Source organism: Miniopterus schreibersii, assembly GCF_964146895.1.
Source record: "Miniopterus schreibersii genome assembly, chromosome: 14".
Classification (NCBI taxonomy): domain Eukaryota; kingdom Metazoa; phylum Chordata; class Mammalia; order Chiroptera; family Miniopteridae; genus Miniopterus; species Miniopterus schreibersii.
In genome coordinates, this window is record NC_138114.1 from 18,527,757 (window position 1) to 18,543,463 (window position 15,707).

General features: G+C 52.3%; 1 protein-coding gene across 1 annotated transcript in view; it reads right to left on the bottom strand.

The window, feature by feature from the left end:
• The window catches only part of SLC29A3 (solute carrier family 29 member 3), a 39,963-nt gene extending 25,192 nt beyond the window's left edge, over positions 1–14,771 (bottom strand). The window contains exons 1-2 of the mRNA XM_081158556.1: positions 14,682–14,771; positions 10,907–11,205 (exon numbers count right to left, since the gene is read on the bottom strand). Of these exons, the coding sequence (XP_081014682.1) occupies positions 10,907–11,205; position 14,682 (300 nt within the window). The 5' untranslated portion in view covers positions 14,683–14,771. The remainder of the gene's footprint in view (positions 1–10,906; positions 11,206–14,681) is intronic.
• Between the last annotated feature and the right edge of the window lie 936 nt (positions 14,772–15,707).

Sequence of the window (15,707 nt, forward strand, 5' to 3'; positions counted from 1 at the left end):
CACCCCTTCTAGGCTGCTCCAGGGAAAGACTCCCTTCAAAAGGTTCTCTTTGTGGCCCACCCACAACCGAGGCCTGGTTGCAGTTCTCACGTTCCTGGCACCACATGCCACTCCATCTACATGGGTGGAATAGTGTCCCCCAAATTCATGTCTACCCAGGAACCTCAGAATGTAACCTTATTGGGAAATAGGGTCTTTGCAGATGTAATTATTTAACATGAGGTCCTACCGGATCAGGGTGAGCCCTAAATCCATGACTGGTGTCCTCACAAGGAGAGCGCACACAGACAGACACACAGGGGGAGTGCCATGTGAACACACAGGCAGAGATGGGAGTTACACTGCCACATCCAAGGTGCCAAGGATTGCTGGGAGGCCCGGAACCTGACAGAGGCAAGGCAAGATTCTTCCTAGAATCCTTTCAGGGGGAGAGGTGGGGAGCATGGTCCTGCTGGCCCCTTGAGTTTAGACTTCTATCCTCCAGAACTGAGAATAAAATTCCTGCTGTTCTAAACGGGTGGGTTGTGGTGCCCTGTTATGGCAGCCACAGGATGCTCCCCACTTGGACCTAGAGGCCACCCCTCCAGTAGCGCCGTCTATCTCTGCTCTCTCTGCCACCAGAGGGGAGTCCTGAGTCCCATCCTTAGTTTCCTTCCTCTCTATGCTACAGTCCTGCCTTGGAAAGCTCACCTCCTCTGGCTCTGAAGACCCCCATGCTGTATTAGTCCCGCCCCTGAGCAATGTTCACTGCCTGTCAGCTGTCCCATCTGGTTGCCTGCTGAGCCCAAGCTCCAAGCTCCTAAGTTGAAGGCCTTTAGGAACCCGAGCACCCCTTCCTGAGGCTCCATGGTTATGCCCCCTTTCCTCAGTGCCCCCTCCTCCAGTTTCTTTGGTTGCCCCTTCAGCCTCATGCAGGTCAATCATGAAAGACTACATCCCCATCACCAATGTTCCCACCCAACTCCCCGCAGCTCCCCCTGCCCACCCTGAGTGCCAGCCGCCCACCAGGTTCCCACCTCCCTCCACACCTTTGCTCAAGCTCCTCCTTGCGCTGGCCACCCTCTGCCTCCCCCACTCCAAGCCCAGCCCAGCTGTTGTTCTGTCCCTGTCAGCCTTGAGAAGCAGCTACGACACCCACTTCTCCACAGAGCCTCACCTCCTGGCCCCTCCTCGGAGCTCCTCAGTGTACTGTCCCCTCTCTTTCAGACCTTTTTCAGGATACCTTAGGGAATCCAGTTTTGTTAAATGATGGGGCAGGTGGAGGTGAGGGAAGTGTGGAGGGGACACTAATGGGGGGATCTCAGGTTGCTACCTGAGAGAGGTTGCTGAAGAGAGGTATGAGGGAGCTATGGAAGGCCTCTGAGTGATAGAACGCTATGGTCAGTGTGAGGCATTGAGGGCTCGCCTGTCAGAAGTGGGTGGAATGAATGGAGGGGGAAGCAGATGGCAGTGGCTATGCATTTATCCATTCATTTATTCACTCAAGAAATGTTAAAGGCAGCTGATGTTCTAGAGCTCAGTCACTTATTCAACAAATAATGGCTGAGCACCTTATAGTTCCCCAACCTGTGCTAGAGGCTGAGGCTGCCATGGTGCTCTAGTGACAGACGCAAAAAATAAGATAAAAAAATGAGTAAACAGCAAATTAGGAAAAAAACCAAAAGACTGCATTTATTATAATAAGTGTAATAACAAGAAAAAACAAATAATGGCTAAAATAGAGCCCAAAGGGGGACTGATATTGGCAAGGGTAGTGAGAGAGGGCCTCTTGAAGGGGATAATGTCTGGACAGAGACCCAAAAATCAGCTATGGGAGGGACAAGGGGAAAAGCATTCTGGACAGAGGGAACAGCATACTGGCCCTGAGTTAGGAATGAGCTTGGAGTATACAAGCAACTGGAAACCAGGTGATTTCAGAATATACAGAGTGAGGGAAAGAGTGGGAGGACCAGGCATGGGCAGGGCCAAGATCTCCAGGCTGGGGTGGGAGCCACTATATGCTCCCGAAGAGCTGAGAAACGTGGTACCAGCACACATTCGCTAAGGCCCCTACTGTTCTGAATGCTTTTCACGTATTCATGCTCTTGATGCTCACAATACCCCTTGGAGGGAGCATTAATGTTGCAGATGAGGAAACTGTAGCTTGGCAAGGTCAGGTACTTGCCGAAAGTCGCACAGCTCAAACTCAGCCCCCTGTCCCCAGAGTTTGTGCCCTACCTGTCACAGGGGATGGCCTCTCTATTTTATGTCTTAAAAAGATCACTTCTGCAGCCTCCATGGAAAATTGATTGGAGAGGGTGCCCAGGAGCCAGTGGCCAGCAAGGCTGAGGCTCAGACAGTCGCCACAGAGGAGAGAATTGGATGAATTTGAGCCATTTCAGGGGTAGAATTGATAAGACTTGCTGACAAACTGAATGTAGGATGGAAGGACAGAGGGAAATAAAGGGTAACCCCTAACTTCCAGGCTTGACCAACTCGTAGTAAGTAGGGAGTGCGACTGACTGGGCAGAGCAGGGTCTACTCCAGTGCAGTCTGAGCATACCCAGTAAAAAATGACCCCCAATGAGACTCCAAACCCCTGAATGTGGGACCATGGCGTATAATCCTGGGACGAGGGTTTTCCTCCTGTCCGCTGTCTCCCCACCAGCCCAGTACCACATGACATGCCCTCCACAAACACTTAGAGATTAACTCATGATTTGCATGCATTCCTTGAGCTCAGTAGATATTCCAGGCACAGGGGATTTAGTTCAAGTTCCCGCTTTCATGGAACTGATGTTCTGGTCAAGGAGACAGGTGGTAAATGCATGAGCAAATAAATAGATTAATGTGTAGGGCAGTGATAAGTGTTAGGAAGAGAAATTAAGCAGAGCAGGCACCTCTATCACAGATCTCAGAATACTAGGGAAAAAACCTAAGGGAGCCTCTAGTCCAGGGACCAGCAGCCACTGCCCCTGGGGCCAAATCTGCAGCTGTTTTTTGTAAATACTAGAAACCGTTCCCTTCGCTCTTTATGAATTATCTATGTGACTTTCACTCTACAAGGGTAGAGTCAAGTAGCTGCAAGAGACTGTGTTACCCACAAGCCTAAAATATTTACCATCTGGCCCTTTGCAGAGAAAGTGTGCCACTCTCGATCTAGTTTCTTCGGTAAGGAAGTGGAGCCCCAGGTCACCCCGCAAATTTGAAACCAAGTCAGAAACAGAGCCCAGCTCTCCTGAATCCCAGATCTTTCTACCACAAAGGGTGAGCATGGAAAATGAAAACATCATTTCTGTCCACCCTTCTACCCCTCCTCCATCAAACCTTCACCAGGCTCCCTAATGAAAGCCAAGCTGGCCCCTGACTTTTATTCTTTTTGTTCCCCCTACGCACTCTCAAGCTGGAACCTTGGTAGGCAGAAAAGTGGCTCAGAAACAGGCAGAGGGAAGGGTCAGAGACAGAGGGAGCCCCATAAACCCACAAGGGATCCCGACCTCAGAGGGGTAAGAGCTGATTTGAGGCTTGGCACTGCTGATGCTCGAGCCAGCCTGTTTTTCTTCTTCTGCAGCCTGACCATGTGGCCAGGGCCAGGAGGAAGTGGCCTTCCAGGAAACTCCCCACCTCCCCACACAGCCCTCGCCTGACTGTAGCAGTTTTTGCAGCTCCCAGAGGGCCAAGATGAGTCAGTGTCCCAAGGCTGACCGTGGGGGCACAGGGACCATGCTCTGTGGCATGTGGTAAAGAGTAGGTGATCTGGGGGTGCTCTGGCTGCTCTTTGAAGAAGGAAACCCATGAGAACCACCAAAAACTGAGGTCCTTCGTAGACAGAGCTGACCCTTCCTCACCAGGCATGCCGCCATTCCTTTGGGAAGGCTGTTTCTCTTTGGAGGTCCATGTGGGTTGAAACCCATGAAACCACATTTGGCTGCTACAGGCCTTGGGTGCACACATACATGCACGCATATACACACATACACACAACACACACACACAAATACACACACACACACACACAGAGCACCCCCAAGAGGCCAGCAAGGCCCCCCCCAGACAATGATCCCCATAACGAAGGCACCCGGCACAAACTCCAATTTGGTTCTGCTCTCTGGGAACTCGCAATGATCAATCAATCACGTTAAGGAGACACTTGGGCACTTAAGGCCCAGACCATGTTCTAATTTGTCGAGGAAATCGCCTCTGGATCCTAAGGACAAGTGCAGAAGGAAATAAAATCGAAGGTAGAGGGGGAGCGATCGATAGCCCAGGAGGGCAGGGAGCAAGGCATAGGTGGGGAGACCAGGCCATGAGCAAGGAGGGAGAAAATAAAAAGAGAATTTGAGAAGTCTGAGGCCACCAACAGCATGAATGACAGTGCTTCAAGTCGGGCTTTTTCTCTCCCTCTGCAGGATGCAGCTAGAGCTAAAAACAGAAGAAAAAGCCATCACAGGTATATTTATTGGAAATGGCATGCTGGCTGGGTCTGCATTTACAATCAGAGGGTGGACAAGGGAATAAAAAAAAAAAGACTCACTTTTGGTTCTAATTTTTAAAAAAGATTTAGAGCCACCATCCACACTCACCTAAGCACTGGACAGCTTGGGGGAGGGTGGGTCCCACCAGGTCCCACCCTCTCCACCCGGCAGCCACTCACCTACACCGTGTGCAGGAAGCCTAGAGCCTAGAGCCTAGAGCCCTAGACCAACCTGCCATTTCGTTTTTTGGGACAAAAGGGCTCTGGCAAAATCTTGCTTTAACATGCTTTCATGGGGGGAGGGGCAGAGGGGTGCTTCACTCACTTAGCACCATTCTTTGGAATTCTGCTCTTAAAAAGTGACTTAACAAATGGAGTCTGTGCATCTTTTCCATCTGGAGTTACACTAGGAGCATCATGATCCAGAATGGTGCACGCTTCTCAAGGAACAGTATGTGGCACAGAGGAAATGGCTCTCAGATCCCTGCATCCCTGCCAGCTGGCCACAGTGCCGAGGCCACTCTGGGGAGAAGGGTCCAGAATTCTGGGTGTCTGCCAAGTGCCCCAGGAAATCCGATGCCAATTTAGAGACCCCTGGGTTGTAGCCTCCATCCTTGCCTTCACAGCTCTGTGGCACCAGCAAGTTAGTTATTACCTCCACTCTCCTGCTCTGTAGGGCGAGGACAAAATGCACCCTCATGGCTGTGAGGTTAGAGGCAAAGAGGTGGAGCAGGGTTTTTCAAATCATAGACTGCAACCCACTGAAGGACATGAAATTCACTTAACAGGTCAGGACCAGAACTGTATTTCGTTTTATCTTTGGCTGCCTTCTCTCCTGTTCCTAAAGATGAACTGTCTACACTCTTTTCTGGGACCCCTCCACTGTGCACCTGGGCCCACGCCCTCGGTCTGCTCAGGGACCTCACTCAGCTGTGTCCTCCTCTTCCTCAGCACCCGTTTCTCCCTCACTATTGGACCATTCACACGAGCACACAAGCTGACCGCTACTTCTTTTATATTAACAAAACAAAATCAGAAAATTGGTGCCCTTCTTGACCGCACTTCCTATTACTCCTGCCTCATTTCTAGAATGAGAGAGTTTTAAAGCAAAACTCCTACAGGCAGTTCTCCAGGTTTGCTGACTCGATGTCCTCTCCCCCATCCTCTCACTCACAGCCACAGGTACAGCATCTGCCCCTTTCCCCATGGCGCTATTCCCCAAGGCCACCAAGACCTACACAGGGTTACATCCAAAGGAAGACTCTCCATCCTCAGCCTGGGTGGCTTACAAGCCACTTATAAGATCGGCACAGATGATCACTTGCTCCTCCTTGAAATCTACAGATTTTTTTTTTAAAGAAGTGTGGATGCTGGTTCATCCTGGGGTTTTTTAACCCCCCCTTCCTGAGTTGGGATGTCTGCTCTTAGTCATAAGAATAGCTCCCTAGTCATGCAAGAATAGCTCCCTAGTCATGCTATCTTGCTTCTTTGGAGGACTGAGGGTTTGGGCCAGGACCAAGGTGCTGCAAATGAGGGTAGGTCCCCACCTGCTGTGCCAGGCCAACCTCGCTCCCTTCCCTATTGTAAGAATCCCACTTCATATCTATGCCAACCCACCTGAAAGATCAGAACTCCTTTGGGGATGGCCACTGTGACCCCCAGATCTTCTTCTGCTCCTTTGCAGAACCATGCCATCCTCACCTTGAATTGGGATGATGGTGCTTTCCTCCCAGCCATACAATAACTAATCCAACAAATATCTATTGTGTGCTACTATGTGCTGTGCACTGTGTGCTAGCTGTTCTGGAGGCACAGGGATGTACAGTGAGAGCTGTATTCACCATCCCCAAAGAGCTAGCGGTTTAGTAGAGGAGGCATCCTCATCTGTGAAACAGGTATTGTCATCATTGATAGCAGTTCCTGCCTCACGGGGGTGCTGTGGGGTTAAATAAGATAATACGGCAAAACTCTGAGAGCAGTGGCACCCCCGCAGTAAGCACTCAGTACCATGAGTTGTGTGGTGAGAGCCTAATGGGGAAGTACAGTGGACTCTGGGGATTCAGAGGGGAGCCCCTAACTCACAGGGTAGCAGCAGTGGAGGTTCCCAGGGGCAAAAGAGGCATCTGACCCCTGCCCTGGAACTGGGCTGTTGGGGCCCCCTCTGGTCATGGGATGGATGGGACAGTAGTAGATTGCCAAGCCAGGGTTCTGACCCTGCTGACACCAAGTAGGGCTTTGGGTCCTACCTATGACTTGGCTATGTCCTGCAGCCCCCTCAGAGAGGAGCCCTGGGCAGGCCAAGGTGCATAGGAACGTGTTGGGAGGGAGCCATGGAGGCCTTGTGGCAGGAAATGACCAGGAGAAGGTGCAGTCACTGTCCTCTCTGGGGCAGAAAGGAGGCATTCCAGTTTACAGTTCCTGACCCAGGGGCAGACTGTATGAGCCTATAGGAGAGGCCAAGGGGAGGGCAAAGAGACCCCAGGATCAGGGATGGCTTACAACCCTGGGGGTAGGAAGGGAGGGGGGAGGATCAGGGATGCTGACAGCTTGGAAACTGGGTTCAGAATCCAGGGGTAGAGCCAAGGCACCTGGGCTTCCAGGGTGGTAAAGGAAGGCAGATAAAAGTCAGGCTCTCCATTTGAAGAAAGAGCATTTGGCAGAGTCAGGGTGTGGGGTGGGCCTCGTCTCCAGGACAGTCCCCTTGACACCACTCTCTGAGCATTACCCGGTTTGTAATCATCTATCCACCTAAATTCTCCGTGAGACTCTCTACAGCCCTCCCTAGCTATGTGGCCTGGGGCAGACTACTACACCTCTGCAAGCTCTGGCTGTCTGTCTGAAAAAACAGTTAATTAGAGACAATGTGTTTAATACCCCTGTCAGCATGGTGGGCACAGAGTGGGGTTCATAAGGTGGATGCTGTCCTGGCTCCCCTGCACCATTTTTTCATGTCAATTTTTCCTTATTTATGCTCTAATTTTTTGGTTCTAGATCCACAGGACTGTGGTGGGTTCATTCAAAGTTTATTCCAGAGAAGAGAGACAACGGGGCAGGTAAACAGGATGCTTTCTAAACCGCCCCCCAAACTGTTCCAGGTAGAAGGAAATGAGCCTGGGATGGCAGGTGACCTTGAAAGCGAAAATTTGGGAGGAGGGGGTCTATGCAAACATTCCTACTGAATGATATCTATCCCTGGGAATATTCAAAGTACAGAAAAACAACAACATCCAGGCCCACAGCTAATTGAGTTGCAGGTGGTGGCTGGAGACAGACCCATTTGACTCTCCCCTTCCTTTCCCCAAAGTGGTCATCAGATGACAGAGCAGACCAGCCACCTCTCACAGGGAAATCAGGGAGAGAGGAGGAAAGAATTGGGGAGCTGGGTGGCAGGAATGGGGAATTAGGCAAAGAAAAATGGCCTGCAAAATGCAGAAACGCCCCAGCATGCTTGCTTCCCAAACCCAGCCCATGAATCGAGGGGTGACAGGTCTCTCATCTCTGATGCCAAGAGCCAGGAGCTCTGGGCAACCGCAGGTACTACATTTGCACCTGCCAGCACTTCGAAAGAGGCAATAAAGTATTGTAGCAGGGCCTGGAATGCTAAGTGCCTGCAGCTGGGAAGTGAACGCCTTCCAGAAAGAACAGCTCACAGCAGACATCTACTGTACAGAGGATGTCCACGGTTCAAGGGCCAGGCCCAGTTCCCAGAGACCTGCCTGCACACCCTCTCCTGCCCCGGGGCAGCCTGCTCCCAGGGGCTGGGATGGGGACTGGGTTCGGGGGGCAGGACAGGTGCACACATAATCTGGTTCTGGGGGCTACCCTAGGCCAGCCCAGCCAGACAGGGACCTTCTGGAGGAAGCCCAAGTGGGCTGGATGATTTACTGAGGCCAGGAGAAAGCTGGGATGCTTGAGTCACTGGTAAATAAAAGTGAGTCATAAAGCACCCGGGTAAGCCAGGCATCTGGAAATATACCAGGGCTACATCCCCGAATGATAATAACAATAATAATGTTATGCAGCACTTACAGCACTGTGCTGGCCCTGTTCTAAGTGCTTTGTGTGAAGAGTAATTTACTTAGTCCTCACAACAACCCTAAGAAGTTGCTGCTAGTATTCTCTTCCTGTTACAGACCAGAAGAGGAGGCAGCACAGGGAGGCCAGAGCTGAGAACTACCAGAGGCAGAGCTGGAACCCAAACAGTCTGTTTCCAGAAGCCCTAGCCAGTGCTTCTCCAACTCTACTGTGCTCGCCAGCCACCTGGGGGCGTCAGCATGCAGCTCCTGACTCAGCTGGTCTGGGCTGGGGCCTGAGACTCTGCATCACTAACAAGCTCCAGGCATGCCTGGTCCAAGGACCACACCTGGAGTAGGAGGCTCTAAACTACAACGCCATGTTCCCATGACACCTCTGCAGCTGCAGAAATGGGTTTATATCGCTGCTCTGGCCCCTGCAGGCAGCCATGAATCCCTCGATTAACAGAAACAGGCCCTCACACAAGGTGTCAAAATTAAGGGACCTAATTCAATCATAACTTCTGGAGTGGGGCCCAGATTAGGAGTTTTTGAAAGCTCCCTGCGTGATTGTGTGATTCTGATGTGAAGCCCTGGCAGAGTCCTTGAAACAGACAATAGGGAAACCTCAGCCAACGTGTCCCATTCAGTCCTACAAAACTGGGAAAGTTCCTGGGGGTTAGGTCAGGGAGTTCAAAGGTGCTTTCAGGAAGGGAAAGGTGAGCCACCTCCTGGACCAGTTGAAGGGTATGCCTAAGGTCTGCTAGGATACCCTCTTCTTGTCCTCTGGGGCATCCCTGGAGGGGAGGGACAGCTAGCAACCCTTAGGCTGGCATGCCTTCAGAGAGGTCCCCACTACTCCACCCATGAGCTTTCAAGAGAGAGCAGACACCAACCCAGATCAGTTGAAGAAACTGGCTCTTGACAAAGATTAACCAAACCTCTGAGCCCAATTCCTGACTCGACCTCAACCTTGCCCATACACCACCCCTCACCCTCTATCCTGTCTTCTTACTGCCCAGACAGTCTTAGCAAGAATCCTGCTAAGTCAGTTTACTGGGAATCCCCCACCCTTGTTTCTGATCTCCCTTGATATTTGATCAAGTTCCTCATCCCACACCTTGGTATGTATGTCTTCGGCCTGCTTTTGCAAGAATCCCCCTACCCTCGGTGGCCCCTCTTGGTAATTTCCACCCACTGACCCCTCACTCTGCTCCTTGGCTATAAATCACCACTTGTCCTTGAGTAACTGGAGGTGAGCCTGATCTCTCTCCCTTATTGCAATAGACTTGAGTAAAGCCTCAAGTCGCAGAATAATTTTTTCTTTAACACCCCTCCTGCCCAAGGGAAAAGTTGCCCTACAAAGTGAGCAACCCTAGGTGGCTGGACAGGACTTGGTGCCACTGGCAACCAAAACAAAATGTAGACTCCTCACATTAACATTCAAGGCCCAGGCAATAATCTCAAGCCTTATTTCTCTTATAGCAAAATTAGATGCTTTACTGTTCCTCACACACACCTGAACTTTCTCCCATCCTGCCTTTGCCCAGGCTTTTTCTTCCACCTGGAATGTCTCCTCCCATTCTTCTAATGCACCTGCTCTGATTCACAGCATTCTCTCTTGGTAACGAGACTACTTATCCTTGAGTCTGCATTTCTCTCTGTCTTCCATAATTATACAACCACCATTTTAGCTGGTCACCTGGTTCTCTGGGGGGGAAACTACATTTCCCAGCTTCCTTTGCATCTCATATGGTCACATGACTGAGTTCTGATGAATGCAATCGATGTAAACAAAAGCAATGTGTGTGACTTCTAGGAGTTTTCTTATGCCTCTCCCCCTCTTCCTATTTGATGTAACAGCTGGAACTCCAACTGCCATCCTGGACTGTGACGTGATCTTGAACATAGAAACTACACGTGATGAAACAACTAGGTTCCTGACAACATGGAACATCATACCAGGGTTGGGCTGGCCCCTCCAGACTTGAACATGAAAGAGAGAAAAATTATCTTCCATCTTGTTTAGCCACTGTTCTTTTGGAGTTTTCTGTAACTCACAGCTGAACTTACTGCTACTAGATCCACCCTTTCAAACCACTAGAGGCATGGACTCTGGATTTCTGGGTTTCCCACATTGCACTGCAGAGAATCATCACTTGTACTCTCTTACCAAATTAAATACATGCAATCTGAAGGCTGGGACCGTGTCGTATCCATTTCCATCTTCTCCTACCCCATGAAGCATGAGGCCTCATACACAACACAAAGTATGTCTGAGGACTGAATTGAATTCTTTCTTCTATACTCCACATGGCTTCCTAATCCATACATCTTCAGCATGCCACAAACCTTCCTGGTATACGCACCCAAGTAAAATTGCCCTGCGCCCCATCCAGGCTGAGTGCACCCCCACCTCCCAGGAGGAACATGCCCTTACCAGGATGTCCAAGTCCTCAGGTTCCTCCCCTGGGGCTGGGCTGGAGCAGTTGCGAAGTTTGAATATCCAATAGTCCTTGGCAGTGACAAAGAAGTTCCATGGCAGAAAGCTGCCAATGCCCAGGCTGAAGAAGATGATGTAGGCACCATTGAAGCGGTCCTTGGGCCTCGGCAGGCTGGGTGGTGAGTGGTCCAGCAGCTTCTCGAGCAGTGCTTCCTGGTCTGCACAGAGAGAGCTGCTTGCGGTTCTATAGGTGGAGTTTGAACTGTGATGAAAGTTATCCTCTGAGACAAAGGCCACTGTTGAAACAGAGAGAGAAACAGATACAGGGCAGGTGATCAGAAGCTAAAGCTGGGGACTCACCCATCCTACTAAGCTGACCATGGGCCCATCCTGGGGTCTGAGTCACCAAAGCGTGATTAGAGAACTTCAGGTTTAAGGATCAGGGAGAAATACAAGCTGTCAGAACTACAAGTGACCTCAGGGGTCACCCCTACCCCACGCAGCAAACAAGTGTGTGGCTGGCAGGGAGTAAGGCAATGTGGCATAGTGGGGCCTGTGGCAATCAATCCAAAAGGGCAAACCTGGTCTCAGGCATTCACATTTCTATGCAGCCATAAAAAAGGAATTAGGACCCTTGATGGGCAAAGAATGCTCTCTCAACTCTTTTCAACTTTATGTAAGAAAAGAAGCAGGAGAGTATATAGAATATGCTACTATTTGTGCAAAAAATGCAAGACTGGGGTGGGTGGAGAGGAGACTATACGCACATGTGTCTGGAAGGATACACAAGTAATTTCCAAACAGTGTTGCCTCTGAGGAGGAAGGATGGGGAGTGGGAAGGAGGGGACTCCACCTTGTACTCTTTTGTGCCTCTTGAATTTTGAAGTATGTAAATGTATTACCCGTTCGAAAATAAAATTATAAAAATAAAGCCATTCAAACTAAATAATATTTTTTAAAAAGCCCATGGTGTCTATAGCTGCCTCCAGAAACCAGTTTCAGATATATAAAATCTACTCCCTCACTTCATTTGTGGGAAACAGAGGTTCAAAGAGTGGAATGTCACAGGCCAGGTAAATGGCCACGCCTAGGTTTGCAACTCCTGCCTAGGCCCCCACCTCTATTCATCACATCCCACCAGGAGACAGCCGCTCTCTATCTGAGGTAGCTCCTGAGACAAAGGTTCTAGGTTGCCAGTAACTGTTGCCTACATGGCCTTGGGCAAGTCACCATGCTTTTCTGCTTCAATTTCCCTATGAACCTAGGTATTTTTGTTGTTTTTTCCTTCAAAAAACCTAAGCCTTGTCCAGCTGGTATAGCTCAGTAGTTGAGCGTTGACCCACGAACCAGGAGGGCACAGTTCAATTCTCCGCTGGGGCACATGCCTGGATTGGGCTCTTGGTCCCCAGTGGGGGTTGTGATTGGTGTTTCTCTCACTGATGTTTCCATCTCTCTCTCCCTCTCCCTTTCTCTCTCTTAAATATACACAGATTCCCTGGGTTTGGGCATTTTCTACTTAAAAAACAAACAAAAACCTAAGCCTTTTTACAATGGTTATGTAACTACAACTGACTAGCAATGCCTGGACCACAGTAGTGGCTGTTGCACAAACGTCAGCATGTTCCCTGCCATCATGGGCCTGTCACCTCGCTGGCTGCTGAATTTGACTGCAAGGTAGCATGCCTACTTCTATGCTCTACATAGCACCTAGGATGTGGCAGCAGCTTGATAAATGGAAAATACTTCCATAAAGCTGAGGATGGGATACTCTAGTCCCTCTGCAGTAGCTTCCTCCCTCCGCAATAAATCAATCAATAAATGTGCCTCGGCTCACATGGGAGGCCGAGACTTAACTCAGAGCATCCAGCCAGGCAGAACGGGGCCTTTCTTCCCTGTTGAGATGGGAACGCCCTGTCACATAGGCACAGAGCCTTATCCGTTATTTCAAGAGAGACTCACAGCATTTCTCGGAATTAGGCAGGACAGGAGTTATTGCCTCCTTTCTTTCAGATGCAAAGAATGGGATCTTAAAGACATTTGATTTGTCTCACATTCAAACAGTAAGAACTCCCAATAGTTAAAATTAAAACTAGTACTTATGCATGCTAAGGTCTTTATCTAGCACTTGAGCCTTATAACAGCCTAATAATATGGTAGGTACTACTCTAAGACCCATTTAACAGATGAAAAGTGAAGCTCAGAAAGGTTGAATAATTTGTCGAAGGTCACACAGCTACCAAATGGCAAGAGTGAAGTTACACAGCCAGTCTGAGGCACAAGGGACTCCTTGACCTCCCAGCAAGCAGGCTGTTTGGTAGGGGGAACCTGTGTCTGCAGGCTCCAAGTACAGACAGGCCTCCTTCAGGGAGGCTTCGGGCAAGTGAGCTGCGAGCAGAGGTGAGGGCAGCCCTAGAAAGCACCTTCATCAACATTTGCTGAATGAATATTCTCTGTGCCGGACAGGATATTCTGGCTGGAGGCGGCATGTACCCTGGAGAAGGCAGGCAGGACACTGGATGCAGGGATTCAAGTCTGCACGTCTATTCTAAACTCCCCTGGGTGAGCAGAGCCTTTTCCCAGCCTTGATTCACAGGACACCCAGCACTAACAGACTAACCAGACAGTGCTGGCACATTCTCTCTCTCCCTCTCTCTCTCTCTCTCTCTCTCTCTCTCTCTCACACACACACACACACATACACACACTCACTCTCACAATTTCTAAATTAGTGTTTAAAAATTATGGCTCATGTAGGACAGCAGACAAAGGGCAAGCGGTTCTTTCCAGATGCTCCAGCTGTAAGGGTGGGTGCAGGGCCAACAGCAGGGTTATTTGGGCCCACACTTGGCAGGGGCCCATTCTCAGCTCCAGGTATCTATTTGTCCAGGGCCATTCAGCCTTGACGGAGCTTCTGAAGGAGCCAGGAATTTTCTATAACCCGGGTCACAGGCCAGGGCACTGGAGTGAGCAAAGTCTCATTACTGTTTATAAAAGCTAGCTGGAGGCTTTTAGATTGAAAAAAAAGAGGGAGGTAAAGAAGAGCCCTAGTGTCTCCAGAACGAGCTGGTGGTGGCCAGTGTATCTCTCAAGCACCCACGGGACCTGCCACACTGGGTGACCAGGGGCAAGGGGCAGCCCCTACACAAAGAAACAGAAACTCGTGGGGCCTGGGACCGCTGCCCTGTGGAACTGGGTGCTGGTTCCGAGGAGGTTTCTGCCTTTGGCTGAGTCCATCTCCCCTCGGCGCCTCATCTTCCTCCGTGCAGTGGGGCTGGGAGCTGGGGGAGCTAGGCAGTTGGGAAAGCACAGCTGGGGAACCCAAGGCCTCGCCCAGAGGCCCAGGAAGAACTGGCCTCGGCGCTGTGGGCACTCCCAGCCTCAGGCTCCCCCGTGTGCGCCAAGAGTCAGCCGCCTTCTGCACACTTCGGGCTGAGCCGCCCATTCCCAGCCCCCCCCCTCCAGGCGGTGAGGTCGGCTCAGGAAACGCGGGAGGAGAAGGGAGAGAACCTGGAGGAGAAAGAAGAGAGTGACCCAGACAGAGGGGAGGGAGAGGGAGGCGGCGGCGGCGGGAAGAGAGCGCGGAGGGGCCGAGGGGCTGTGGGGAGGGGCGCAGCCCGCGCGCGGCGGCTGGGGCCGGGTGGGGTCCCGCGCTCCCGCGGGGCAGCCTCCAGAGGGGCGGGGGGGGCGCCGAGCGCGGGAGCCCCGGGGGCGACGGGGACCCTGAAGAGCTGGTGGGTGGCCGGGCCCGCGCCCCGCCTCCGGCCGCACTTACTGTCGCCACCGCGCCGACGCCGCCGCTGCCTCCTCGGCCGCCGCAGACGCGACGCGCGGGTCCCGGGGCCTCAGCCGGCCCCGCCTCCCGCCCCCCGCCCCCCGCCTCCCGCCCGGGCCCCGCCCCGCGGACACCGCGCTTCCGGGTCTGCGAACCGCCCGCCCGCGCCCGCCGCGCAGGTGCAGGGGGAGCGCGGGGCGCTGATGCGGGGCGCACCCCCGTCTCGGCCCTACCCGCTGGTCCCCGTCCTCCGCCTCGCCCCAGGCGCCCGCAGAGCGCCCCCTCCGACTGCAGGGCGCACTCCCCGCCCCCCGCTGCCCCCCCCAGCGCCGCTCGGGGACCCCTCCTGCCCCAGAGCCCGGCCTGGCCCCAGCCGCCCAGCTCCTGCTCACAGCGTCGGGCTCCTGGCTGCCGGGCCGGCGCCCTGCGGCTGCCCCGCGTCTCGCAGAGGCGGGGGCCCCCCGGCCTCCCGTGCGCAGCCGGCCCTTCCCGTCTGAACCCCGGACCAAGCCGGCCGCTTGTGTCCGACCCTCGCTCCGGCCGAGCCCTTCGCACCCACCGTCTCACTCACTGTCACCCCCCTGAGGGGCCAAATCCAAGCTTTATAATAAACCAGCCACAGTGCATGAGGTGTGCTCCCGAGCTCTGTAAGCCATTCTAGTGAACCATTGAGACAGAAGGTGGGTGGGGTTGTGGGAACCCCCACCTTCGTAGCCAAGTCAGATGGGAGCGTGGGAACCCCGGGCACCCCGTATTTGAGACTGGTGTCTCTTGAAGTGCGGGCAGTCTGGTGTGCCTGAGCCCTTAAGGCCATGGGTCTGGCGCTAGCTGCAGGTGGGTAGTGTCAGGAGTGGACTGAGTTGTGGCCTCATGTCCAGAGAGCTGGAGAACTGGTTGTTGGGGAAAAAACTGCCCATTTGATGTCAGTAGCGTTGAGAGTAAAAACAGTGCAGAGGCCCAAAGATGCCAAGGGCTGGGGTCTTGTTTCAGTGGAGCTTGTGCTCTCCCCAGGGGAAGCAGTTCAGT